This window comes from Perognathus longimembris, chromosome 24, assembly GCF_023159225.1.
Source record: "Perognathus longimembris pacificus isolate PPM17 chromosome 24, ASM2315922v1, whole genome shotgun sequence".
Classification (NCBI taxonomy): Eukaryota; Metazoa; Chordata; class Mammalia; order Rodentia; family Heteromyidae; genus Perognathus; species Perognathus longimembris.
The window spans coordinates 28,589,116-28,614,598 of NC_063184.1; the positions used below are offsets into that span (position 1 = coordinate 28,589,116).

General features: G+C 48.4%; 1 protein-coding gene and 1 long non-coding RNA gene across 3 annotated transcripts in view; one reads left to right on the forward strand and one right to left on the reverse strand.

The window, feature by feature from the left end:
• The window catches only part of Arhgap10 (Rho GTPase activating protein 10), a 172,884-nt gene extending 147,751 nt beyond the window's left edge, over positions 1 to 25,133 (reverse strand). For both annotated transcript variants that reach the window (XM_048333755.1, XM_048333754.1), the window contains exon 1: positions 24,927 to 25,133. In XM_048333755.1, coding sequence (XP_048189712.1) covers positions 24,927 to 25,080 — 154 coding nt within the window. In that variant the 5' untranslated portion in view covers positions 25,081 to 25,133. The remainder of the gene's footprint in view (positions 1 to 24,926) is intronic.
• On the forward strand, positions 15,478 to 21,387 carry LOC125341676. Its single transcript, XR_007209043.1, has 3 exons — positions 15,478 to 15,635; positions 18,365 to 18,374; positions 21,375 to 21,387. It is a non-coding gene; the product is annotated as an uncharacterized LOC125341676 (long non-coding RNA).
• Positions 25,134 to 25,483: the final 350 nt, after the last annotated feature.

The following is a 25,483-nucleotide window of genomic DNA, read 5'->3' on the forward strand; positions in this document are numbered from 1 at the left end:
CCGCAACAGAAGAAGACTCCAGAAGTGGTGTCATCAGTATGCTTAGGGAGATACAAGGAAAGGTTAGGAATATAAAGTGGTCATCCAGATGTCCTGGAAATGAAACACTCGATGATGATCTCTATAACGTGATGAACTTATTTGAATTTAAAATATACAGTCTAGGAGATGAAATGTAAGAACTAAGAATACAATGCAAAAAAGGCTAAGCCACCTAATCATCAAAGAAAGGGTAAGATAGAGAGGATGGATTCAGAAGCTCCAGGAATTCCAGGAAAAGATAAGTAAGAAGACCTAATTAAGAAAGTAATTGAAGAAAACTTTCCAGAAATGAAGGATTCTGGTCTTGAAGTTGATTGGCAGTGCTAATCGAATACCAAGTTCAATTGATAAAAACAGACCCAGTCCCAGGGACATCTCGGTGAAGTTGCAGAATTCTAGTGATTAACACAAACTCGTAAAAGCTTCAAGAGAGCGGAAAGAACCTATCAGGGAACAGGAATCCAGTTAACTGCAGACTTATCTCTGGGTACCTTAGACGCTAGAAGTCCTATCATTAAAGTTCTGCCAGAGGAAGGCTTTGAACCTAGAATCTGCTATCCAGGCAAACTGGTGTTCAATTTTGAGGGTAAGACAAAGGTTTTTTTTTGTTGTTGTTGTTTTGTTTTGTTTTGGCCAGTCCTGGGCCTTGGACTCAGGGCCTGAGCACTGTCCCTGGCTTCTTCCCGCTCAAGGCTAGCACTCTGCCACTTGAGCCACAGCGCCGCTTCTGGCCGTTTTCTGTATATGTGGTGCTGGGGAATCGAACCTAGGGCCTCGTGTATCCGAGGCAGGCACTCTTGCCACTAGGCTATATCCCCAGCCCCGACAAGGGTGTTTTTTGATACTAAAGAATTCCAGAGGTTTATTTCTTGTAAGCTCTCGTTGAAAGAATTGTCGGAGGATATCTATCAAACCACATCCAAAGAGGCAACAAGACTAAAAAATGAGATCTCATATCTTATCCATAGGGACAGACAACTGTTTATAAAGCTTAATGGTAAAGATCCTCATTTGCATAAGAATAAACTTTCTGTTAAATGAGAAATTTTTAAAAAATCTATTCAAGACAAGTGCTGGTAGTTCATACCTGTAATCCTAGCTACTCAGGAGGCTAAGATTTGAGAATCACAGTTCAAAGCCAACCTGGGCAGAAAAGTCTATGAGACTCTTACCTCCGATAAACTACTCAGAAAAAGCCAGAAGTGGTGCTGTGACTCAAGTAGAAGAGTTCTAGCCTTGAGCACCAAGAGTCTGAGGGACAGCACCTAGGCCCTGAGGTTCAAGCCCCAGGACTGGCAAAAATAAACAAATTTTTTTTAAAAAAGGAAGATTTTAAAGGTGGTACACTCAGTATTTAAAACATAATAAACAATTACTAATGCTTCTAGTAAAAACAGTACGTCAAATACCCCTTATATAATAGGTCCTTATTAAAAAAAAAAAAAGATTAAAAAGTCATGGCATGAACATAAATCAGAACCCAGAGAAGAAGATACTTAAGATTTACAAGCAGCTTCCTAGCATCTTTCTTTTTTTTTTTTCACGCTCCAGCTTCAACCTCAGGATGGCTTGCTTGCTTAGCTAGGACTGTAACATTCGAGCCACAACTCTAACCCAGATTTTCTGCTGATTATTTTGGACATGGAGTCTCACAGGCTTCTCTGCCTCCTGGGCTACCTTCAAACTACAATCCTCCAGATCTCAGTCTCCTGAATGGCGAGGATTGCAGGTGTGGCTCACTACTGGGCTCCTCAACTTTATTTATTTATTTGTTTATTGGTAATGCCACTCCTGGGGCTTGAACTCAGGGCCTGGGTACTATGCCTTTTTGCTCAAGGCTAGTGCTCTACTACATTTCTGGATTTTCCTAAGTCGTTAACTGGAGTTTCATGAACTTTCCTGCCCGAGCTGGCTTCGCACCGTGATCCTCAGATCTCAGCCTCCTGAGTTGCTAGGATGACAGGTGTGGCAGCTCCTCGACTCTCTGACGTGTGCATAACGGATACCCACGGTATGAAGAGGATTGCTGCAGCCTGGCTTGCCAGTTCATTGTAAATAGGGACAGTATCCCAGCTGCATCAAAAATTAAATGCTCAGGGGGTTGGGGTATGACTTCGTGGTGGAGCACTTGGCTAGCAGGCACAAGGATCTGGGCTGCACCCCCAGAACCTCGAAAAGGATGAAATTAAGTGACCACCATACCTACCCCCTGTGCACGCACACACGCGCGTGCGCACACACACATATGTTTGTAGATCCTAACAAGGATCACTATGAATTATTTGCCAGGTCTGCAGGAACTAAGGCTCCAACTATAAAAAAGATCCACGGTCTGAGCCTTTTCTCTTCCTTTTCTCTCCCATTCTCTGGGATTCCCAAAGCCCACACAGAAACCTTGACACTTGGTGCCCACACCTCTGGGGCTCCCGCTGTCCGGGGGCCATAGCCCAGCCTGTAGCCCTGGACGGTCGCCGGTGAGTGTCCTGTGGGCATGTGCTGAACCTCCCTCCGGTGCCTCAAGCCCATCCCTGCTCGCCTTCCCTGCCATCTGTGGTGCCCACACACACACACACACACGGGGACTGGGCCATGCCCGGGTCCACCCACAAGAAGAGGCTGCCCCGTTGTGACCTCTACCGCGTCCTTCTCCCCACGGGCTTCCCCCTCTCCTGTCCCTAGACAAAGAGGAGCAGAGGGGAATCCCGCAACGGAGCGGCACGTCTCCGCAGCCACGGTCACTTCTAGCCCCTCCTTAGAGAAAACAGGCAGCTCCGAATAAGGTCGTGATCAACCAAGTAGGTATCTTTTCTTTTCCGTGGTTGGGGGAAGAACAACTTCACTTCACTCCCCATGGGGTAATTAATGCCAAGCGAAACGCAGAACCGCCGTATGCTAGGGTAGGAGCCGAGGTACAGGAAGGAATCTGTCGCCTAACACCAGGCGCTGGTGGCGCCCACCTGTCATCCCTGCCACTCAGGAGGCTGAGATCTGAGGGTCTCGGTGTGAAGGCAGCCTGGGCAGCAAAGTCCATGCGTCTTATCTCCAATTAACCAAAATAAAATTTTAAAAAAGCCAGAAGTGAGTGCAGTTGTGGTTCAAGTGGTAGAGTGTTAGCCTTGAGCAAAAAAAAAAAAAGCTCAGGGTTAATGTCCGGGTCCTGAATTCAAATTCCATGACGGCGTGCACGCACACGCACGCACACACACGCACACACCTGTGACCTAATCTCTCACACTGGCTTACCAGTTGTGTCCCCCAGACAGGACCAGCTCCATCCCCGACGCACAGGGAGGAAACAGTGCAAATGCAAAGGCATACAGGTCCTTGGCGGGGGAACACAGGACAGTCTCTTTGTTTAGAAAACAAGACAGATGATTCTGGAAGAAAAGAGATCCATCTGCCAGTGTTAAAATAACCGATTTGCTGCTTCCCCCCCTCCGCCTGGCTCCCGAGTTCTCAGGAACGCCGGGTCACCTCCGCAGGCTTCCTCTTTCTCACCTTCCCGGCTGGACAAAGCAGCCTTCCAGACCGTGCTCCGGAACCCACGCTGAGACCCACGGCTGACCCACCCCAGGCCTCCTCCTCCAGCCTCGGCCTTCACGCCGCCCTGGGCCCGGAAGCTTCCCCATCACCTCCAAACCTGCGAAGGCCGGACAGGCCAGGGCCTCCTCACTCAGAGCAACCGAGAGACAGGCGGAGGCTGGGGCGTGCACCCCGGGCCACACCAACACCCGTCCCACAAGAGAACGCGGCTGACAGCCTCTCCTGCCCTGAGCTCGCAGGCCACGGCTCTTCAAAGCCTCCTCCATCCTCCCTCCCTCCACCTCCTGGGCTCCAGTCATCTGCTAAACTCTGACCAGACCCATTTCCTGCTGCACTCACTCTACATTCGCTAAAATGACAACCGAGCAAGCGGCGGACAACACCGCCAACCTCTAGGGCGGGGTTCCAAGGCCATGACTGCGCCACATTTGGGCACCAAGCAGTGACACTTAGACACCAAGTGTCAAGAAAGATTCCTAGTCAGGTAGGGACAAATTTATTAGCCATGACTCTTTGAGTATTTCCTCAGGAGGAGGACTGACAGCAAGTGTGTAATTACTACACACTTCTCCTTCTGGTCTAGGCGTCGAACACCCACAGAGACAGGAAGTTGCCAAAGACTCAGAGATGCAACACACTACCGAGGGCCTGACTTTGAACCGGCACTCCAGCGGAGACGGCGGCCACATCCTGCCGGAGCTCAGCGTGCCATCGCCAGCACGAAGAGGTGGTAGAGCACCCCGGAAACGCAATGCATATGGCATCGTTTCCCAGCATCCCTGCCACATCAAGGTGACAAGTGGCGCTGTGGCTAGCCTTGAGCTGAAGAGCTCAGGGACAGCACCCAGTCCCAGAGTTCAAGCCCTACAACCAACAGAAAAAGGAAGGAAGGGAGGGAGGGATGGAGGGAGGGAGGGAAAGGAGAGAGCAAGACAGAGAGAGAGAGAGAAAGAAAGGAAGGAAGGAAGGAAGGAAGGAAGGAAGGAAAGAAAGGTTACTGTGTTAGTCAGCTCCCTCTCACTGTGACCACTACACTCAGAGGAGGAAAGAGGTGGACTGGCTCAGTTTCGGACATCCATGGTTGGCTAGCTCTATTGTTTCTAGGCCATAACAAGGGACAATATCATAACAACAGGACACAGTGAAGCAAAGCTACTTTCCTCCTTGGCAGAGAGAAAAGAAGGAAGGGGAAGAGACCAAGGACAAGACAGGGCCTTGGCACACTCCAGTGGGCCCCTTTCTTTCTACTCCTCCACCTCCTAGTGTCAGCTACGAAGCCATCAGTGGACTGGCCAGTTTATGGATGAGGCTGGATCCTTCGAGATCCAGTCACCCAGGCACTGCTGAACTGGGACCAGGCCTTCCATATGAACATTTGCAGAAGCCTAGAAATGACAAGTGCTTGTCTTCTTTGCTCTTCCTGCAGCCCAGAGAAAACAGACCCCCTCTTCGACACACACACAGGGGCTGGGGGAAAAAAATTATTATTGCTTGGACTTGCACAACCTTCCACTGCAAGCTATGCACCACCTAGGTGGTTGCCCAACTCCCATAAAATAAACAAAGTCACAGGAAATAAAGGGGCTGGGCCATGAGGATTAACAATAAATAGATAGCCATGCATGCCAATCGTATGGAAAAAGCTCAAAGAGAGAGACAAAGCTTTGACCTCAACATGTTCCTAAAATAATCCCCACCTTAAAGACATGTTTAAAACCCCACAGCCCCAAACCCAGGTTCTGAAATCCACCCCCATCCCACAAACTCTTGCACACAAACCAAACTCGCCCTACCACACCAGTATCTGCCATGCAGATTCAAGAGGTTGTGCCAACTCCACCCGGCAACCTGAGAATTGCACCGGAGAACTCAGGACAGATGAGGTCAGGAATGGGGGACCAAGTAAAGGGGAGATCAACCGGGACTGGTCGTGGTCAAATCCATACAAGAGCTTAGTATACGCGAAGGCGCTAATTAACAACAGGCAGCCCTGGCATGGAACGAACTTCCGCGCAGGCTCTCTCCGGAATGCCTTACAGACCAAAACCCAGCTCGCTCTCGCAATAAACTTTTCAATCTTGTCACTCCCATTTTCCAACAGCGGAAAGTGGGCCACCGGGAGGCAGGCCCTTGCCCAAGACCACATAGTAGGAGTGGCGGCCCTGGGATGAATCACCTCCTGGGCAGTGCACAGCTCCAGCCTGGATTCTGACCTTCAAGCGCACTGCCAGAGAGCCCTTGCTTTCAGGCTCTTCTCTAGAAATGAGCGAGGACGAGGCGACTCGGAAGGGACACCACGGAACAAAGGGACTTCCAGGAACGCTCTCGGGGCAGCCTGTGAGATGAGGATAGATGACCAAGAACGTTCGTTCTCCTCCATTCATCCCTCCCTCCCACCCACCCCTCCACCCCCGGGGAGCCACGCCACTCCCTTTTATTACTCAAAAACACATGCTTTTTAACAGATTGTTTTAAACTTCTCCCAGGAAAAACAGATCATTGTTTTCAAATCCTTGTAAGCATGGCAACCTTGGAAACCACCAACTAGAAAACATGATTGTGTCCGTTGGTTATGTCATTAACTCCATAGTGCAACACTTAAACCCACAGACGTTCCTGAGCCGATTCCCAATACATACTTGGAAGCTACAACCCCAATTCCCAAGCTGGCCTTCTCCCTCCCTCCACTGTAGACTCGACTGTGTGTAGGAACGGGCCAAGGGATGTTTACATTAGGCCAGCCCAAAAAGCTGTTTCCACAAAATAAACACAACGTCTCCTCCCAAGTGGTGTTTAGATGGAGCAAATACAAACTTGGGAACGAGGTTGGAATGACTATGATAAACTCTAGGGAGTGTTTAGCAGAACACGTGATAATAGCTTGTACCTAACTTTATGAAAGGAAGAGCATACCAACGCACAATAGCTACGGTTTTAATCAACTGTGCGTGTATGTGTGTTGCTGAGGATCGAATCCAGGGCCTCCACACATGCAGTGTTCACACAATTCTTCCACTGAATTGCACGTCCAGCCCTATTGTTTTAGGTATTTTTCCAAAAACCCAATACTGGCCACATATTTAACAGTTTCGTAATACAAAGTATTCCTCCCGCTAACTAAAAAGATAAAGCAAAATGCAAAATTAAGGCGCTGGTAGCCCGCAGCTGTAATCCTAACTACTAAGGAAGCTGAGATCTGAGGATCACAGTTCAAAGCCAGCCCAGGCAGGAAAGTCTCATATCCAATTAACTACCAAAAAACAGAAGTGGAGCTGTGGCTCAAGGTGTAGAGCCCTAAACTTGAGCAAAAATAAAAAAGCTCAGGGACAAGTGACCAGGCCCTGAGTTCAAGCCCTACGACCAACATTTAAACAAAAGAAAGAAAAGGGCAAAGACATTTTGCCCAGATTTTTTGCAAAAAGTATTCCTTTGTACCACGTAACTCCATAATGGGACTCCCTCAAATCGTTCCTAGTAAATCCCCTGTGAGTCCACTTAGCTGCCTACAATGACTGCTTTTGGAATCCGAGTCAGTTCCACCCACCAGTTGACTCAAGCTAGAATATTAAGAGATATGAACAGCTGCCCTCCGCTAACACACTAAGAATAGCTTTCAGGAAACCAAGCTCCAGTTGGAAAAGTACACTTAGAAACGGGGCTCAGCTCAAGAGAACATTCTGGGAAACTTCTCATTGTCAGTATCGAAACATGCCTGCAAAAAGCCTTGTGATAATATTTATAAAGTACATATTTTCCAAGAGTGACCGTGTATACCGCAGGAGTTGAAACTCATTTTTATTTGGAATTTTCTGGGTGACAAACGGCTGTTAAAGAGCTTGTCAAACACTGGCGAGACGCACTCCCAGAGGAATCCCAGCTCGCTTGGATTCAAGCTCAGTGAGTCAGGGAGCCTGGGATTCCTTCCACCATGCTTTTCTACAGATCACATAGCCCTTCTTGCCCTCAACGACCCACCTGTGTCTACAATTACGGTTTTGACAACAACAGACAAATGGAGACATATTCAGCTAGGTGGTAGATCATACGCTTCCCGTACAAAAGGTCCTGGGTTCAATCCCCAGCACCAACCAAAAATGAAAAGAGAGCAGGAATGCAAAGCTGGCGGGCTGTGAATGTAGCTCAGTGGTAGAGCACTTGCCTACCACACACAAGGGTCTGGGTTCCAACCCACAAGAGATAAAGGCCACTCCCATTCTGAGAAATCTCAGCCACGTGTGCCGACGAGATGAAAGAAGCATCCATCTTAATCTGGTATATCCCCTGGAAATTATTCACTGGTGGCATGAACGGAGGTAAAGAAGATGACAATGAGGAAAAGAAGAAGCTATATAATCAAGAACCTATATAAAGAAGAACCTATATAATCAAAACACAACCCACTCGCCTTTTACGTGGCTGTTGGGTTGTAATCTAACGAAACACACAGATGGTACCAGCTCTAATCTAACAAGGAGAAGGCTGGCATTAGGTAGGCACTGAGCTCGCAGGCCAGGCCTTGCATACATTACCGATCTGTGCGGCAGTACCGTAATATTTGTACATACACTATTTTCCCTGCTATCCTAGACTAAAGTCATAAACCTGAGAAATTAAGGTGTTGCGCTCCTATCCTCTCGACTATAAAAAGAGGTAATCAGATATGTTTAAAGAGGTAAAGCCGAGAGCCTTAGAAACAGGAGTCCTTCTTTAACAAACGGACCAGGACAGACACGGAGGCAAGATTGTGCCTTAGCCCTTTTGTGTTCCTATCACAAAATATCCCACAATTGGGCAACGGATAAAGAGCGGAGATGAATGTTTACACATGGAGCCTGGAAAACAGAGGTCAGCAGCCTGCACAGGAGCAAGGAAGGAAGCAAGGAAGGGGAACAGACCAACCTCATCCTTCCCTCAGGAGCCCACCGCTGGGCTACTCCATCCACGGGGTCTCTGTGCTCTGACGTCCTCAAAGGTCTCTCCTAACACATCCACCTTAGGGACTGAGTTCCCAACACCGCGCAACACGTTTAACCCACCCACACTGCGAGAGTTCAGGTCTAGCAACACCGGAGGCCCACGAGGAGACTGCGAGGGAGGGAAGGAGGTTGGACATTCCCCAGGTGACAAGTCTTTCAAGGTAACGGGGACCTCAAGTCTTGTCTCTTCACGCCCCAGCCCTGGAGGGAGCAGTTTGTGCCATAGGCAGTCCTGCCACGATGCAGGCCCAAAGCAACAGGGTCAGTCAGGAGCGGACTGACAAGGGCGCTAAGTGCTCTGCTACACAAATACTGCTGTATGAGCAACTCTGTAGGCTGACTTCCGCCTGCAGAGACTGGTTCTTGATGCATCCTTCCCGCCACAGTCCGGGGACATGCGGCCCCAGGGCATGGCCTCAGGATGCGGAGGAGAGGCTGGTGTCTGCACACAGGCGGCAGCGGCTCTACCTCATCACCAAAGCCAAGTCCAGGGTAGTTCATGCCTGCGGTCGCAGCTACTCAGGAGGCTGAGGCAGGAGAGTCATGGGAGCCCCAGAAGTTTGAGCCACCTAAGGATTCTAGAGATTCTGCCTCAAAAGACAGCGCCCAAGCTCGTTTTCCTTTGCCCCATCTGGAGGCCTTCTGTTGTTACCCAAAACACAGGAATAAAAACACAGAATGGCCCACATGAGAACTATTCTTAGCCCAAGGAAACGCTCCTCAGTCCACGGCCAGACACAGACAGCAGCCTCCGGGCCCCACTGTCCTCCTCTCCACACGTTTCTGAATTCCACCCACGGCTCGGAAACCTGAACACAAGACAAAGCAAGTGCGGTGGCAGCTGCCTCCAGTTTCTCATCGGAAACAATCAGGAAATGGGTCCGTTGAACCGACCGAAAAAGGATGACACAGGAGCCCAATTTTCGAACAATCAAAGGGCAGTGAGTACACAGCACAAGAGCCCTGCTCAAAAGTGTCATCATTGGGCTGGGGATAGGGCCCAGTGGTAGAGTGTTGGCCTTGTATACACGAAGCCCTGGGTTCGATTCCTCAGCACCACATATATAGGAAAAGCCGGAAGCGGCACGGTGGCTCAAGTGGCAGAGTGCTAGCCTTGAGCAAAAAAGAAGCCAGGGACAGTGCTCAGGCCCTGAGTTCAAGGCCCAAGACTGGAAAAAAAATGTCACTGTTAGTGATTCAAGAGGACTATGAAGATGCTCGGGGTGAGTCCGTGTATTCATCATCACAGCAAAACAACCTGTTGATGTGAAAACTCCAGAGAGAAAGAAGGTGCTGCTGCCATGAAACTCACCAAGCAAGGAGAAGATATCAGACACATGCTTCAAATCCACCACCTATTTGCGATAAGGTGTTTGTACCCGTAAGGTGAGTGAACCCACTCAAAACATGAAAACGTAGGCACCTGAAGTTCATGACGACGGACCCGGGGGTTCGCTCTCATTTTCTCCCCTTCCTCCTGGATGAAGAGCACCGATGGAGTGGTTTTCCTTTGCATCACCAGAGGCAGGCGGTTCTGTGTCTAGCTGTCTTCTGGCTTAGTTTACCTTCCCCACCCTCAAGTATGAAACCTTCCAAAACCATGAACCCCGGTCATCCAATGCATTCGGTTTGTCTCATTCACTTGCACTCTACAACAGCAGCAACCGTGTCTGGGGGGGAAACAGATTTTAGATGGATGGATGGATGATTGATGGATAGATAAATGGATGGATTTTATATATATATATAAATATGTGTGCACACACACACACACACACACACACACACGGTGGTTAAGTCTTGTTCCTGAGAAGATTTAGTAAGGAAATTCGTGAAATACTAACATTTCATTTCCCTAAAAAAAAAAACACACAAAAATTAGGAAGAGTGCTGTGCTAGCAGCAAGAGATCTGACAAGTAAGTCACTGGCCAAGTTGATGCTAACAGTGGTGCTTTAAGATGTGGCCGCTGGTTAAGGACACGTCCACGCGCTCTAGCGACTTTATCAGATGTTTTACAACACAGTAACGCAATAGCAGCACCGTCAGGCTCCTGGAGCCCGGTGACTTTGCTCGGCCTGGAACCGAGATGGAGCAAGAGCAAGCAGGGGGAAGCAGGACTTGCAGGAAGAAGCCCTGAGACTCTACCTCCAAAAACACTGCAGGGAAAAAGAATTAAAAAGCCACGCTGCAGCATGCCCTGCTTCATCTTTGCTGTGATTTAAGACCCACCCCTGTCTGTCATCCTCCTGCTCGTTTGTAAGCATGCATTCTAATGGGGGAAAGGATTTCAGTTGAGCAAAAAAAAAAAAAAACAGATTAGGAGAAAAATGTACGATTTCTTCCCTCGATTTTCAACATGGCTTTTTTTTATAACCTCTTGCGAGCTCCTTAATTCTTCTTTTATTGAGGCAGATAAGACTCTGATTTAAAGGAATTGTGCAGACTTCAGTTCGCACCTTGTTTTTCAAAATTCTGACACTAGATTTGCCGAGTGGACTCTGAGTTCTGCTGAGAATACCTACGTAAATTTTTCCACATGGGTTGAAGGGAAAGGTAAATTCTACAGCCACATATATTTAAGGCTCCACTTAGGTCTCGCCGAGGCTACTTTGATTACAAGAAGTTATATTAATATTTACCTATCTTTGTCCTCTGAGAAGTGAAAGAATGTTTTGAGAAGGAGAGGTCCTAGTTAAATAAACTTGCAACTGGTGGGTTTACACAAAGCAGAACACATTTCTTCGCGGGACTGGCTTTAATATAATCTCGGCAGAGTATGATGTTGAAGACGGGGCAGAATATGTCCTGAGTTACTGAAGGAGCCTCACCCCAGAAACTTCCCACAGAGCTGCTTCCCCTGAAAACACGGAGGACGGCTGGGTTAGGCTCTACAACTGTTTTATTTCCAAAGACCTAACACAAGACGAGCACCCCAATCCTAGCCTATAATCCTTAGGCGAGGGTTTATAGCTAGAATTTATGGAGGCTGGGGGTGGGGAGATAGCAGTTCCAGTCTAGCCTGGAGGCCTCATTTCCAAAGAAAAAGCTGAGTGCTCCAGTAGGTGATGGGTGACAGTCATGGCAGCTACAGGGGGAGTGGACAAGAGGAGTAACCGGGGACTAGCCTGGACAAAATAACGGCGTGGATGAGATGGTACCGCTAGTTAGTGCCTGCCTAGCAAACTCCAGCTACTTGAGGAGTGTAGAGATCAGGAGAATGATAGTCAAGGCCAGCCTGGACAAAATGTCAGAGCAATTCCAAATCAACCAACCAACTGGAAATGGAGGTGCATGTGTTAGGTTTTTAGACTAGGTTGACGCCCGTTATCCTTGCTAGTCAGGAGGAGGCTGAGATCTGAGGATCATGGCTTGTAACCAGCCTGGGGTAGGAAAATCCTTGAGACTCATCTCCAATTAAGTACCAAAAGGTCTAAGTGGAGCTCTGGCTCAAGTGGTAGAGCCCTAGCCTTGAGCAAAAAAAGCTCAGGGACAGCACCCGGGTCTAAACTTCAAGCTCCAGGACTGGCACAAAAAAAAAAAAAAAATCAAGTGGGTGGAAGACTGTGAATCAACTCTACCGCTACCAGTTGTTACTGAGGCCCTGCTTGTTCCCAAACACCAGGGTTAGATAAATAATGCACACCCAATCTAGGACAAAACACTTCCCACACCACTGTCCTGGAGGCTGGCTCGAAGTGTACGGCATACACACCTGAATACTTCTGCTTTCCTTAGAGGCGATCTGAGTCGTGGAAGAGATAATACAGAGTCATCTAGAGGAGACCAGGGGAGCCATGCCTACTGACTGTGTGGAGAAAAACCAAACTAGAAGTGATCCCACATGGTCTCAGCATCTTTGCTAAAGATGGGGCCAACGATGTCAGGGTTTTGCCAAGCCGCCCTCTCTCCTGATTAACATGGCACTGGTGTTCTTATAGTCATGGTCCCTTCCTCTTTACCAACCTGGAAGTGGGTGGAATGCCTGCTGATTTTTCTAGGAGAAATTAAAGGGAAAGAGATGTCACGAACACAGAACACCCAGACTGACTTCACCACAGAGCTGCTTGTGTAAGAGACAGTTTTAGTAAGTAAAAAGTTTAATAAGAACAAAACGACAAGTTATAAGAACACAATGTCATTTTGTTCTTATAATAACAAGTTCTTCTAATGTTACAGTGTTGGGTTGGTGGGGTTTTTTGTTTTGTTTGGGGGGGGTTGCTTAAATAAGAAGTTGGGTTTTATTATATGATTGTTCAGAAATTTTTCTAACGCTGTTATTTTGGAAAGGATTTTACTATTTCTCCAGAGATGTTAACCCGGTATAAATCTAACAAAAGAACGTTCGACTTAACTGCTTAGCAAAAATCGTTCATTTCTGTCTTTTTCTTGTGATTATGTCCCTTACAGGAAACAAACTATTAGTAATGCCCTACCTTCATTCCCGTGTCACAGTGAAAACCCGCCCGCTCTTTTCACTACAGGGCATTGGTCTAAACATCTTCCAGCAGGTTAAATATAAACGGGCATGAGGAACGGCAACAGAAAGCCAACCAAAGCAAAGAATCCCCGTCAGTGACAGCGAGAAGCATCGAGTCACCGTCCCGGGGCCTGTGGCCCAAGGCCTCCCAAGCCCGTCCTCATGTTCTGGATGTTTGTCATCTCAACTCAAGTCAACACCACGTCAGACCAGACTTGACCCTTTCCCTCCAGGCGTTACAAGTTCCACAGAAAGCACTTTTATCAGAAACTTGCGAGGGGCGCTGGGGCACCAACATAGGGGACCCAGTCACTCACAAAAGGCACTCTCTGTGTTGAGCACACCAGCCCACAATCCTTGGCCATTGGGTAGCAGCTCTCTTCCCCACCTGCTGGCTGGCTCCAAGGGCTTGAACTCACAACCTCACACTCTTCCTCAGCTTTACACTCGCAGCTGGCGTTTACCTACTTGAACCACACCTCTCTGTCCAGCCTTACGCTGCCTAATTGGACGTAGGTGTCCCGTGGACTTTCCTGCCCTGGGTGCCTTCCAACGCGGATTCTCAGATCTCAGTCTCGCCAGTAGCGAGGATTACAAGTGAGGATCACCAGCACCCGGCTTTCCCTTCTGGGTCTCCATGGATTGTATTTAGGTTTCTCTTGCTCGCAACTGAAGGGAATGATGAAGACACAGGTTTTATGTCAGAAACCTGAACTGCTAGCCAGGTACAGTCTCCGGTAGCCTCAGCTACTGTGGAGCCCCTGGCAAGCAGATCCCTGAGCGCAAGAGTCAAAGGCCAGACTAAGTAACTACTACGATCCTGTGACTGGGAAAAACGTCCAGATGCGCTCTAAATCCTAGCCTTCCACACCTGCTTCCTGCAGACACTGAGTGACTGGCACTCCCTATTCTGTTTTCTTGACGATGCTGGATTTTGAACTCAGGGCTTTTCACCCACTGGTTAGGTATTCTGTAGCATCTGAGTCGTGACCTTCAGTTTCTTTTCTTTATGAATAGGGTCTTGCTTTTTGCTCAGTCCAGCACGACTGACACTCCTATTTACCCCTCCCCCATAGCGGGGGATGAAAGGTACAGACTACTCTGCTCAGGTAGTCTTACAAACTTTTTGATTCAGTCTAGCCTCAGGTTGGGATCCTCCCAACCTCAGCCTCTGGAGTAGCTAGGATTATAGACGTGCACCACCACAACCAACAGACGCATGCTTAAGAAAGAGTTTTCTATGTATTATGCCCTAAACTAGTTTAAACTTAGTTATGAAAGAAAACAAAAGGTTCCTCACTATAGCAATTACTTTTTTTAATCATGTAGAGGTTTTATTTTTCCGAGTTGTTATTCCATAAGCAACACAGTATAACCAGTATTCGCATAGCATTGTTTTATTTTTTTTATTTAGGCAGTTGTACAAGGTGGTTCCAATTCAAAATATCAATTAATAAATATGATGTGTCTCGATCAATGTTATCCCTTCCACCATACCTCTATCCCTACTCATTCAACTGGCTACCTTTGAAAGATTCCATGCTGACACGTAGTCACTGGCGACAATGACTGAATTCATCCCTCTTTTTTTTATCTCCATTCATCTGCCCTTTCCTTGAGTCACAACTCCCTCCTTCAAAACATGTTTCAGCTTCCTGTTCTACATTTTCTTAAGCTGTAAGTTAGTTGTGCAAAGGAGTTACACCTTGTATACTCCTCCCCTGTGGATACCATACTTCAGTCACCATGTTTGGGCATAATGCATACGTCTCTGTATAGGTTTTCTTTTTCTTTTGCACCAGTCATGACACTGCCCTTTATTCAAATGAGGGGCTCAAGACACTCCCCTTTATTCAAATGAGGGACCCAAGAGTATTAGCCATTCAGTCAAATGAAGAATGCAAGTTGGGACTGGGAATTCGTTGGACTGGGAATCCGTCCGTCAGCATGTCCGTCACAAGTTGGTCACATGTCCGTGACATATCAGTCACATGTCCGTCACATGTCCGTTGCATGTTCATCACATGTCCATCGCATGTCTGTCGCGTGTCCGTTGTATGTTTATCATGTGTTGGTCACATGTCTGATGCGTGTCAGTCGCACGTCCACTGCATGTATGTCACGTCAGTCACATTTTCATTGCACACCGGTCACATGTCCATTTTATGTCTGTCGCATGTCGGTCACATGTCTGTCCCATGCCAGTCGCACATCCATTGCAGGTCGGTCACACGTCCATCGCATGTCAGTCACCTGTCCGTCACGTGTCTGTTGCAGTTGCATGCCCATCACGTGTTGGTCACATGTCTGTTGCATGTTGGTCGCATGTCACATGTTCGTCACATGTCTCACTGGAACTAATTTCTGCATGGGCACACAGGTCTCTTTTCATAGTTAATCCCCCAGCAATTAGCTTAGCGTAGCCCAAGCTCTATGGTTCAGAGACTTTTCTAATTACTTCAGAAATAAAGGCCAGCACCTGTGGTTCTAGCCTGTACGCAACCCTCAGTTAGTTACTCAGGAGGCTTGACACCCAGAGGACCTCAGATTTAAGCCAACCGGCATGGAAATGTCCAACAAAATGTTGGACTGAAGGTATCGCGGGAGTGGTAGAACTCCAGCTGTGGGGAAGGAGAACAAGCTGGAGACCTTGAGTTCAAGTCTCAATACCAACACACACACACACACACACACACACACACACACAATGATGATGGCAAGTACCTACAATACCCAAGCAATTAGACCTTTAATTCTTAACAAATAGTACCAGGCAGAAGAGGGCTCAAAGGTGCATACCTATAGTCCCACCTACTCAAGAAATAACAGACTGGAGGATCCGTTGAGCCCAGGAGTTCTGACTAACATAGGAGGGGGAGAGGTGACCAACCATGTCCATTTGACTAATGGACAGGCTAATAAAGAAACTTCAGACACTGAGGGCATAAGTAACTTGCCCAAGGCAAACAGCTAATAAGCCATGAAGTCAACTTCATAGTGAGAGATAAAAGCACTCGATTGTTGAGAAACCATTACACGTCGTGTATTCAGACCTGAGGTGACACTGCAGTGGCCAAATCCAGTTCCTCCAGCCACAGCCTTAGCACAGCCTTAGCATCAGAAGGCAGCCGCGTCTGTGCGAGGGCAAGTCCACAGGTGACGTGAAATCACACGCCCTGATGAAATATTAAGTGGCATAGGACTGACATCTTCCTGAGAAGAAAGGAAGTGGGAATTCGAGTTGAACCAGGAAGCCCCGCCTAGTTGTGGTAATTGACATTGCACAGGGAGATTATCAGACATCTCAGGGTTTAAAGAGCTGCCTTCGCTGATAGTGTAGAGGCCAAGGTTCTCTATACATGTGATGTGTGTTTGTTTAAAGGGGAAGGCTGTTGTCCAGGCTTCCTCAACACAAAATGGCTCCTTTGCAAGACTAAGTAAAACCCTGCCTGGGGGATATGGCTGTACAATGGGCCCTGGGTTCCTGTTCTCACCTGGCTGACCACCAGACACCAGACACCTTGCCTAAACACCCCTCCGTCTGATCCCACCTGCTCAACAATCACGGACACTATGAACACAAGCATCCCTTTTCTCCTTAGGTGCTAACACTAGAGCCGAATGCCCCTGAAGCAAAAAGGCCTATAAAGATTGTGTGGCTGCTGACTCCCACCACTGATTTCTTATAGTCCTGAGTGTACACTGACTCATGCAGAAGAGAAGGCCAAGCTGGGAACACAGAATATCAAAAAGAAAACTTAGATCCAAAAATGGAGTTCAGTGTTCGTTTGCTTCATTCACACGCATAGGGTCCTGAGTTTGTCCTCACCTCCACAGAGCCAGAAACGGTAGCACACATCTCTAATTGCAGCCACTCAGAAGGCAGAGGGAGGATTCTAGTCCAAGGCCAGTCCCAGTCAAAACCAAAAGACTCTACCTGGAAAAATAACTGCAGCACAAGAGGCTTAGGAGCATCGTGTTAGTGGTAAAGTTAGCTGCCTAGTAAGCACACAGGTCCTGAGTTCAAACTCTAGCATTACAATAAATGAATGTACTACAGTAAAGACATCACATATATAGTCTCTAAATATATTTATGGGTTCACCATGAAAATAAAAGCGTGAGAGCTGGTCACGTACAAGGCTCTGGGTTTGAACCTCAGCACCACCTCAAATTTAAAAAGCAAAGGTATTAGAAGCATGGTAGACCATGAGTTACACTTTACAGTTTCTACTCACCATGAAAAGGGTGAACTAAACAAAACAAACTTACATGCATTCACACAGCTGGATTCACGAATAGAACCTTGAAGGAGAAAGACATATCACGAGAAACCATTATACAAAGGCTAAAAGCACGCAAAATATGCTATGCATTACTTAGGGGCGTGACCTGCTGTAAAATGTCTACAAGTTGTAAACGTTAGACTTGTGATAGCGCCCAGCTTTTGGTAGAAAGCAGGGAGAAGCATGTAAGCTGGAGCACAAACACACCGATACTTTTTCATGAGATTCTGAAATTGCCTGAAATTGAAAAGCAAAAGCCATAGGAAACCCCCTGCCTCAATTTTCCCTGGGCTGAGATGACAGGGGTACACCACTTTGCCAGGTCTTGCGTACCTTTTTGTATTTATATTTTTTGTATTTCTAAAATAAAAATATCTCAAGCTTTTGTTTGTTTTTTTGCCTGTCCTGGGGCTTGGACTCAGGGCCTAAGCATTGTCCCTGGCTTCTTTTTGCTCAAGGCTAGCACTCTGCCACTTGAGCCACAGCACCACTTCTGGCCGTTTTCTACATATGTAGTGCTGAGGAATCGAACCCAGGGCTTCATGTATACGAGGCAAGCACTCTTACCACTAGGCCATACTCCCAGCCCCATCTCAAGCTTTTGAAACTTAAAAGTACTAATATCAAGCTAGGAAATTAAATCTTACTTGGGGATGGAAGGAGAAATGGGGAGGAAGGAAGAGACGCACAAGGGGAGTAGTAAAAGGTGTGTGGAGATAAGAGATAAAGTATAAGGAGCAATCATATTTTTTTTGAATGGAGGCCTGTGCCTTGTCATGGATCCTAGATCAACACAATCTCTTGAATGTGTACACTTACGATACAGTTTTTGTTGCAAGAATGATCTTGAGAATACCCAAGTTTAAATTTTAAATTATGATTACTAGACTGAGCTAGGAAGAATATTCTAACTAAATCATCAAATGCACATGCATCCCAGATCACTAGGCCTTATCACGATAACAAGGCCAGCAAGATCAGAGTCTACGCCCTTTTCCAGAGACAGCTTATCAATGTGGTTCAGGGCCTGGGAGTCAGACAAACCTCAGTTCACATTCCAGCTTCACAAAACTGGACGGTCTAGACAAGCTATTGGTGGCTCTAAATTCAAGTTTCCTGACCTATGAAAAACGTGAACTAGGCTCACATTCCGTTGAGTAATTAATTCTATAAAATGCCTACAGTGCATTGAGTATAAACGAAAGCAAATCGTAAATACTTCATAAAAGCTAGCTAGTATTAAAATTATTTACATTATATACATCTTAACAAAAACAGCTGAGTCGATAATGGGCTATTTTATCTCTAAGGTCTGATTTTAAAGGAATCTAGTAAAACGTTCAAAACATCCTAACTCAGAAGTATTACCTACAAATTTCTATAGTCTCTTAGGAATCCAGAAACTGTGTGATCCAGACAAGTTACTAATCGCTCGAAATTCAGTTTCCAATTTTATAAAATATGGCAAGTGATACCACACTCCACTGAGTTATTATTCTGATGCCTAAGCAGAGTTTAGCACAAAGCAAATGATAAATGCTCAATAAAAGCTGAAATGAAGGCAGGCATAGATGGTTCAAGCATGCAATCCTAGTAATCAGGAGACTAAGAGCTGAGGAGGACAGTTCAAAGCCAGCCAAGACAGGAATAGTCTCCAACTAACTACTAAAAAAGTTGGAAGCAGAGAGCTATGACTCAAGTGGTAGAGCACTAGCCTTGAGCACAAAAACTCAGGGACTATACCCACATCCCAGGTTCAAGCCCCAGGTCTGGGGGGGGGGGGGGAAGCTAAAATAAAGCCAATTTGACAGACAAGTTTTCTTTAAACAAGATGTAGCAAGTCAAAGGCAGAGCTAATCAACACTGAATCCCCTAAGAGAATGTGTTCATACCGCTATTTCTAACATCAAACTTATAGACCACAGACACTGTATTTATATTAACTGTGCTCAAAGATAAACAGTTTACTTATGCACCGTCACATACGGGAGACTCAAAGGAGGCTATGTGCTATTTTCCATAACAGTTGCCCCTCTCAGTTTTGTATGTGTAGAGAAAGAGAAAGAGAAGCAGGCACTGGTGGCTCCCGCCTACAATCCTAGTTGCTCGGGAGGCTGAGATCTGAAGATCACAGTTCAAAGCCAGCTGGGGTAAAACTGTCTTACCTCCAATCCACCACTGAAAGAAGGGGAAGTGGTGCTGTGGCTCAAAATGACAGAGCAAAAGATCTCAGGGGACAATGCCCAGACCCTGAGTTCAAGCCCCACAACTGTTAAAAAAAAGAATCCCTGTGATCTTAAGTCACTGGTGTGTCGCCGTCCCAGAACGCTGAGCTGAGCTGTCTGGTCATCAACTCTTCCTTACTAGTTCCCCAGATTCCAGGCCTGCTGCTCACTGCCAGGAAAAGACTTCCGCTGGAGACAGGACACGAGTTTTCCAACAGCCTTAATGGAATCTTATGCTTCACTAGGAATCCAACATGAATTCTGGGAGAGATCTCTCTGAAATGCCACTGAGTTCTGATTTGCCAGCGAATGGTCGAGATTTTCTCTACCTCATGTCTCCTCCAGAAGTCTGTTCTGCTCCTCAGTCTCCCAAAGAAGAACTCAGAAGCCAGGCGCCAGGGGCTCACGCCTATAATCCTAACGACTCTGTGGCTGATTATCTGAGGACTGTGGTTCAAAGGTAGCCCAGGCAGAGAAGACTGTGTGACTCTTAGCTACAATTCACCGCGAGAAAGCTGGAAGTGGAGGTATGGCTCAAGGGGCAGAATGCCCACCGTGGGTGACAGAAGCACTGGGCTCTGTGGTGGTGGGCTCTAAATGGAAGCCACCGACAATGGACACTGACAAAGACACCTGAAAATTTTAGACTGCTCCGTCCTTCTTGTTCAAGCTTGGTCATAAAATAATCTCTGCCGCCAGCCTACATCCGTGCTGTAAACCAAGCTCCCAAGCGAAACCCCAGGACATCACAAGGGATGACCCAACCACAGAAGGTCCACACCGCTTGCTTTGGAGCAAAGAGTATACCAAAGCCTAAAAAATACTAAACCCAACGCCTGGAAAACTTACTCCGAATCTGGCATGTGTACTAGCAAGGTTGCTTCTGACTTTCTTCCAAGCCCAGGATGAGAGAAAGCTCAACTGCAAGTGGCCCTCAAACTTACGAATGAGTACTTGATCAAGTTTACTAATAATAAGCATTTGATAAAACAATGTAAGTGGTTAACCAATGGCCAGGACTGTTTAATAAGTGTTTGCAGAAAACGTTTTCCATATTTTCTCTAGCATGCCTAATGTACAATCTACAAGGAAAGTGTTTATGTCTTACTGTTCCTGCCACATGTCATATATTTTTGTACAAGTCACAAGCACCTACAGCCACACAGACACGAGTCTAAAGGCTACAGACATTTAAATGGCACGGGGAGAGGACACTGGTTATTCTAGGAAAGGAAAGGAGTAACAGAGGAAGAACTAAAAAGTCACTTGAACAAAGAGCCCATTGAACTGAGTGAATGATCACCACGGCTAGCCCAGAAGTCAATACTCTTGTCTGGGGAGCTACTCCCACCCTTGGCCGCTATCTCCCAAAGATCTACACACAAACAGCCCCCCACTGCCTCCAATTCTGTCAGGCTTCAACCCACCAGATTCTCCAAGGAATGGAGTCCACATTCCCAATCTGGCTTCTAGGCCCTCTCCCATCTGGAACTGACCTTTGCCATATGGCCCAGTCTACTCCCAGATACGCCATCTCCACTCCAACCACACTGGTCTCTTTTCCTTCCCCAACACTGCAGACTTTCCTGTTTCCAACCTGACAAAATTTCCTTACTTAAAACTCTCGAGTTCCGAAACTCCCAGTAAACTTTCTCCACTCTAGCCTTGTTCCTGGCAATGACAGATCCCTTACCTATCAGCGGATCTTTCAACGTATTTATTTGCATATCCTTCTTTTCTTCAAGCATTTAGTACAGTGCAGAGGGGTGTTCCAAAGTGTTTTTGAACTCTTGAATTCAGCTGGGCCAGAAGTGGTGCTGTAGCTCAAGTGGTAGAGTGCTAACCTTGAGCAAAAGCTCAGGGACAGAGTCCAGGCCCAGAGTTCAAGCCCCAGGACAGCCAGAAGAAAAAAAAAAGTGAATTCAACCACAAAAATAAACTCAAAGGCAAGGGACCTCTATCTGATTGCTGCTTTGGTTACTAGTCACATTAATAAAATAAGAGGTTCTATTTGTGGATTGCTCTGTAATAGAACTAAGCAGCAAGCCTTCAGGTCCTATAGGCCTGCAACTTCTTTAAATAATTATGGACAATTTCCAAGACACTTCAAGACCTCCAAATTACACAAGCCTAACAAGTATTTAGTGCACTGGGGAGGCATCCTAGAAGACAATCAAAAACAGAACTCACTTAAATACACAATCCTGAAAATACACAAAAGGCTATTTTTGCAAAATAAAGTAGAAGACATCTGGAAATATGAATACTCGGACTCAATTGATTGTTACCTTTTCTGCAGATCCTCCTCCCCCGCTGTCTTTCCCTGACAGCTCTGACTCCGATGTTCTAGAAAGTATCAACAATTAGTGAACCATTGACCTAAGATTTTCAATGACCTCACCAAGCCATTTCTAATTGCTGCGAACTTTACTAAGGCCTCCACAAAAGTGGATCCAGAGAAGAATGACAGGAAACTGGACACAGTGTCTCATGCTTGTTATTCTAAGAAGATACATGGGAGGGTGAGGTTGGGAGGGTCCTGGTCCTAAACCAGGTCCACGAGTTTCCAACCCAATGAAGGGAAAGTGGGCCCGTGGTGGGTATCTATCATTCCAACAACATCAGGAAGCCTGAAATAGGCAGAGAATACTCCAGGTGTGCACCAAGGGAGAAAGTGAGACCCTATTAAAAAAAAAAAAACTAATGAAAAATAGGGTTATGGGGGCTGGGAATATGGCCCAGTGGTAGAGCGCTCTCCTCGTATACATGAAAGCCCTGGGTTCGATTCCTCAGCAGCACATATACGGAAAAAGCCGGAAGTGGCGCTGTGGCTCAAGTGGTAGAGTGCTAGCCTTGAGCAAAAAGAAGCCAGGGACAGTGCTCAGGCCCTGAGTCCAAGCCCCAGGACTGGCAAAAAAAAAAAAAAATAGGGTTAAAGATATGATTCATCAATAGAGCACCGGACTAGTAAATGTGAGGCCCTAAGTTTAAAACCCCATATCGCAGAAGGGAAAGATGGAGAGAAAGAGAAAGAAAGAGGGAGGGAGGGAGAGAGGGAGGGAGGGAGGGAGGGAGGGAGGGTGGGAGCAACCAACTTCCTAGCAGGGAATAAAAATAAACTATGCCCAGGACTGATTTGGTACGCACTGGACTGGCTGGTTTCAAACCAATGTCCAGATCTGGGCTTTCCCAAATAGCTGGGATGACAGGCGTGACCCATCAGTACCCAGCACGTCTACCACATCTCCACAATCTCTGCAAGAACTCTAAGTAAAGACTACAGAACAAGTGGGGGGTGGGGGGTAGGGAGGGTGTAGCAAGCCCTCCCATTTAAAAAAAAAAAAGTGAACTACAGCTTTGTTTGTCATAGGAAATAATGTAAAGAAAAGGAAGAGAAAAAGGAACAGGATCATTTCTGATGGCTCCCTGAAGCACGAATACCAATGACGGTCCTTCCCATGAAGGACAAGAATCAAAAGGAAGAAGACACCAATTCACCAATTCCAGGAAGTGTGCCTTCTGAGGAGGAAGGCTCCCAGCTGTTCCCGACCCCACCCCCCCAGGCACTGGAACACAAGCATGCTTCCTGCTGACAGAGCAGGGAATACACGGTCCCACACATAGCTGTCTTGCCAAGGGCCAAACTGGCTTTGCTATCTGCCTCCCTCCACATCCCTCTGAGGCCCAGAGGGAGCTGCCACAGTGGCTAGGGACAGTCCCCTCCCCGAGTGACACTAGTTAACAAGGAGCCACAGGAGACAGACCCTCAGGTTCACTCCGATCCCAACTTCCCCACAGGCACCCTCCTCCCCCTCCCTGCAGGCTAGCCAACACGTGTGCTCCCCGCCAAGCGTCTGGAACCACACGTACCAAATAAGCCCACAAAAAGCGGGTCCCCAGCCTGGTTTTGCAAAACCCCCCCCACACACACACACACCACCACCACCACCAGAGGCCATGGAACCAAAAAAGGAACCTTGGAGAGTATCCAGAGAAGCTGAGTGACTTGCTTCCAAAATTACAGGGGTGGCTCACTAACATCTTCCTATTAAAATACATTCCAGCTCCTCTATTAAATGAGTACTAACTGGGCCAGGCTCTGTGATGGACAGATGAGGCAGTACCTTCAGCATGTTTTAATCTTCTTAATGCAAAATGTGAGGATGGGGGTGGGGTGTTGTGTGTGTGTGTGTGTGTATGTGTGTTTTTGCGGAGGTAGGGCCTATAAGAGATAAATTATCAAGTGAGGAAATAGCCAACTGAGTAGTTAAAAAGCCTGACAGGACGGCTGGATATGACCCAGTCCCAGTGTGTGTGTGTGTGTGTGTGTGTGTGTGTGCGCACACTGGTCCTAGGTCTAGAAATCACACCCTGGACATTGTCCCTGATCTCCCCCCACACACACCCCACATCAAAGTTAGTGCTCCACTACTGGAGCCACAGCTCCATTTCCCGCTTTTTTGTTGTTGTTGTTGTTTTGGTGCTTAACTGGAAATAAAAGTCTCACCAAAGTTGCCTGCCTGGGCTGGCTTTGAACCCTGATCTTGAGATTCTGAGTCCCTGTCTTTCTAAACAGCCAGAAGCTGAGGGCCTCATTGGGGCAGTGGGTCAGGTTTCCAGGTTCTCCAGGACCTGACTGCCCCCCCGCCCCCGGGGGAAGGGGGGGAGCACCTCTCTTAGACCAGACTCCTTACAAGCTAGCTGCCCCCTACACTCCGCAACTCCTCCTGTTTCCTTGGGGATCTTTCGGGAGACAGATGGGACAACCCACGGGGAAGGGGAGGCGGGAAGCTGGGGCCGAGCACCCTGACCCCTCCACGCCCCAATCTCGGCCCCCACCCCACCCCCGTCCCGGGGCGCACACGGGAGGTGGGAAGGAATGTGTAGCAGGCAGCACAAAGCCAGGTGAGGTGGACTTTCTGGTTTGGCACGGACCAGGGACCCGGGGACGGACTGGACGGCCGGGGAAGGGAAGGGAAGGGAAGGGAAGGGAAGGGAAGGGAAGGGAAGGGGACGGCGCAGAGGACACCCAGCCAGGAATCCGATGAGTGGATAAGAGCCCTTCGGAGAGGACGGTCCCAGATAATCCGGGTCAACCCCAGAGGGCCGTGCTGCCGGCGGCCCGGGGACGGCTTGGGGGGGGAGGGAGGGGCGCGATCAGACCCCCCCCCACCCACCCACCCACATCCCGCAGGGATCGCAGCACCCAGGGGGGGCACGGGGGGCGTGGGGGGGGCGCAGGACAGGACATCGGCCCCTGGCCCGGGAGGACCGAGCGAGGGACGGAAGGGCCCATGGGATCTCCGGGCTCGGGACTCGGGTCCCCCACCCCACCCCACCCCGGCCCGGCCCGGCCCGGCCCGAGCCCGGCTTACTCTTGGTGGCGGCGATGAGGTTCTTGCCGTCCTTGAGGAGCTCCTTGATGAACTTGTTGGTCCTCTCGAGCTCCGCTTCGTGGGCGCGGATCCTCTCCCGGAACCACGGGCTGTCGAGGTAGCAGTCGCTGAACTCCAGGGGCTGCAGCCCCATGTCGGCGGGCGAGGCGAGGCGAGGCGAGGCGGGCGAGGCGAGGCGGGCGAGGCGGGCGCGCGAGGCCCCGGCCGGGCTCCGGCGGGAGGCGGCGGCGGCCAGGTGCAGGGGCGCGCGCGGGGCGGCGCCGGGAGACGGAGCGGCCTCTCCCCGCCCGGCCGGGAGCGGCTCAGCCGTGCGCCGGGGCGCGCGGGGCGCCGGGCATGTCCCGCGCGCGGAGCGGAGGGAGCGGAGGGAGCGGAGGGGACCCGGAGCGGAGCGCAGCCCGGGCGCACACGCACGAGCCGCCGGCAGCCCGCGCCCCCGCTCTCCCCGCCCGCCTTCCTCCCTCCCTCCCTTCCTCGGCCCCACGCGCTCGCCCCTCCTCTTCCTTCCAGGCGCCCTCGTCTAGAATTTCGGGCCG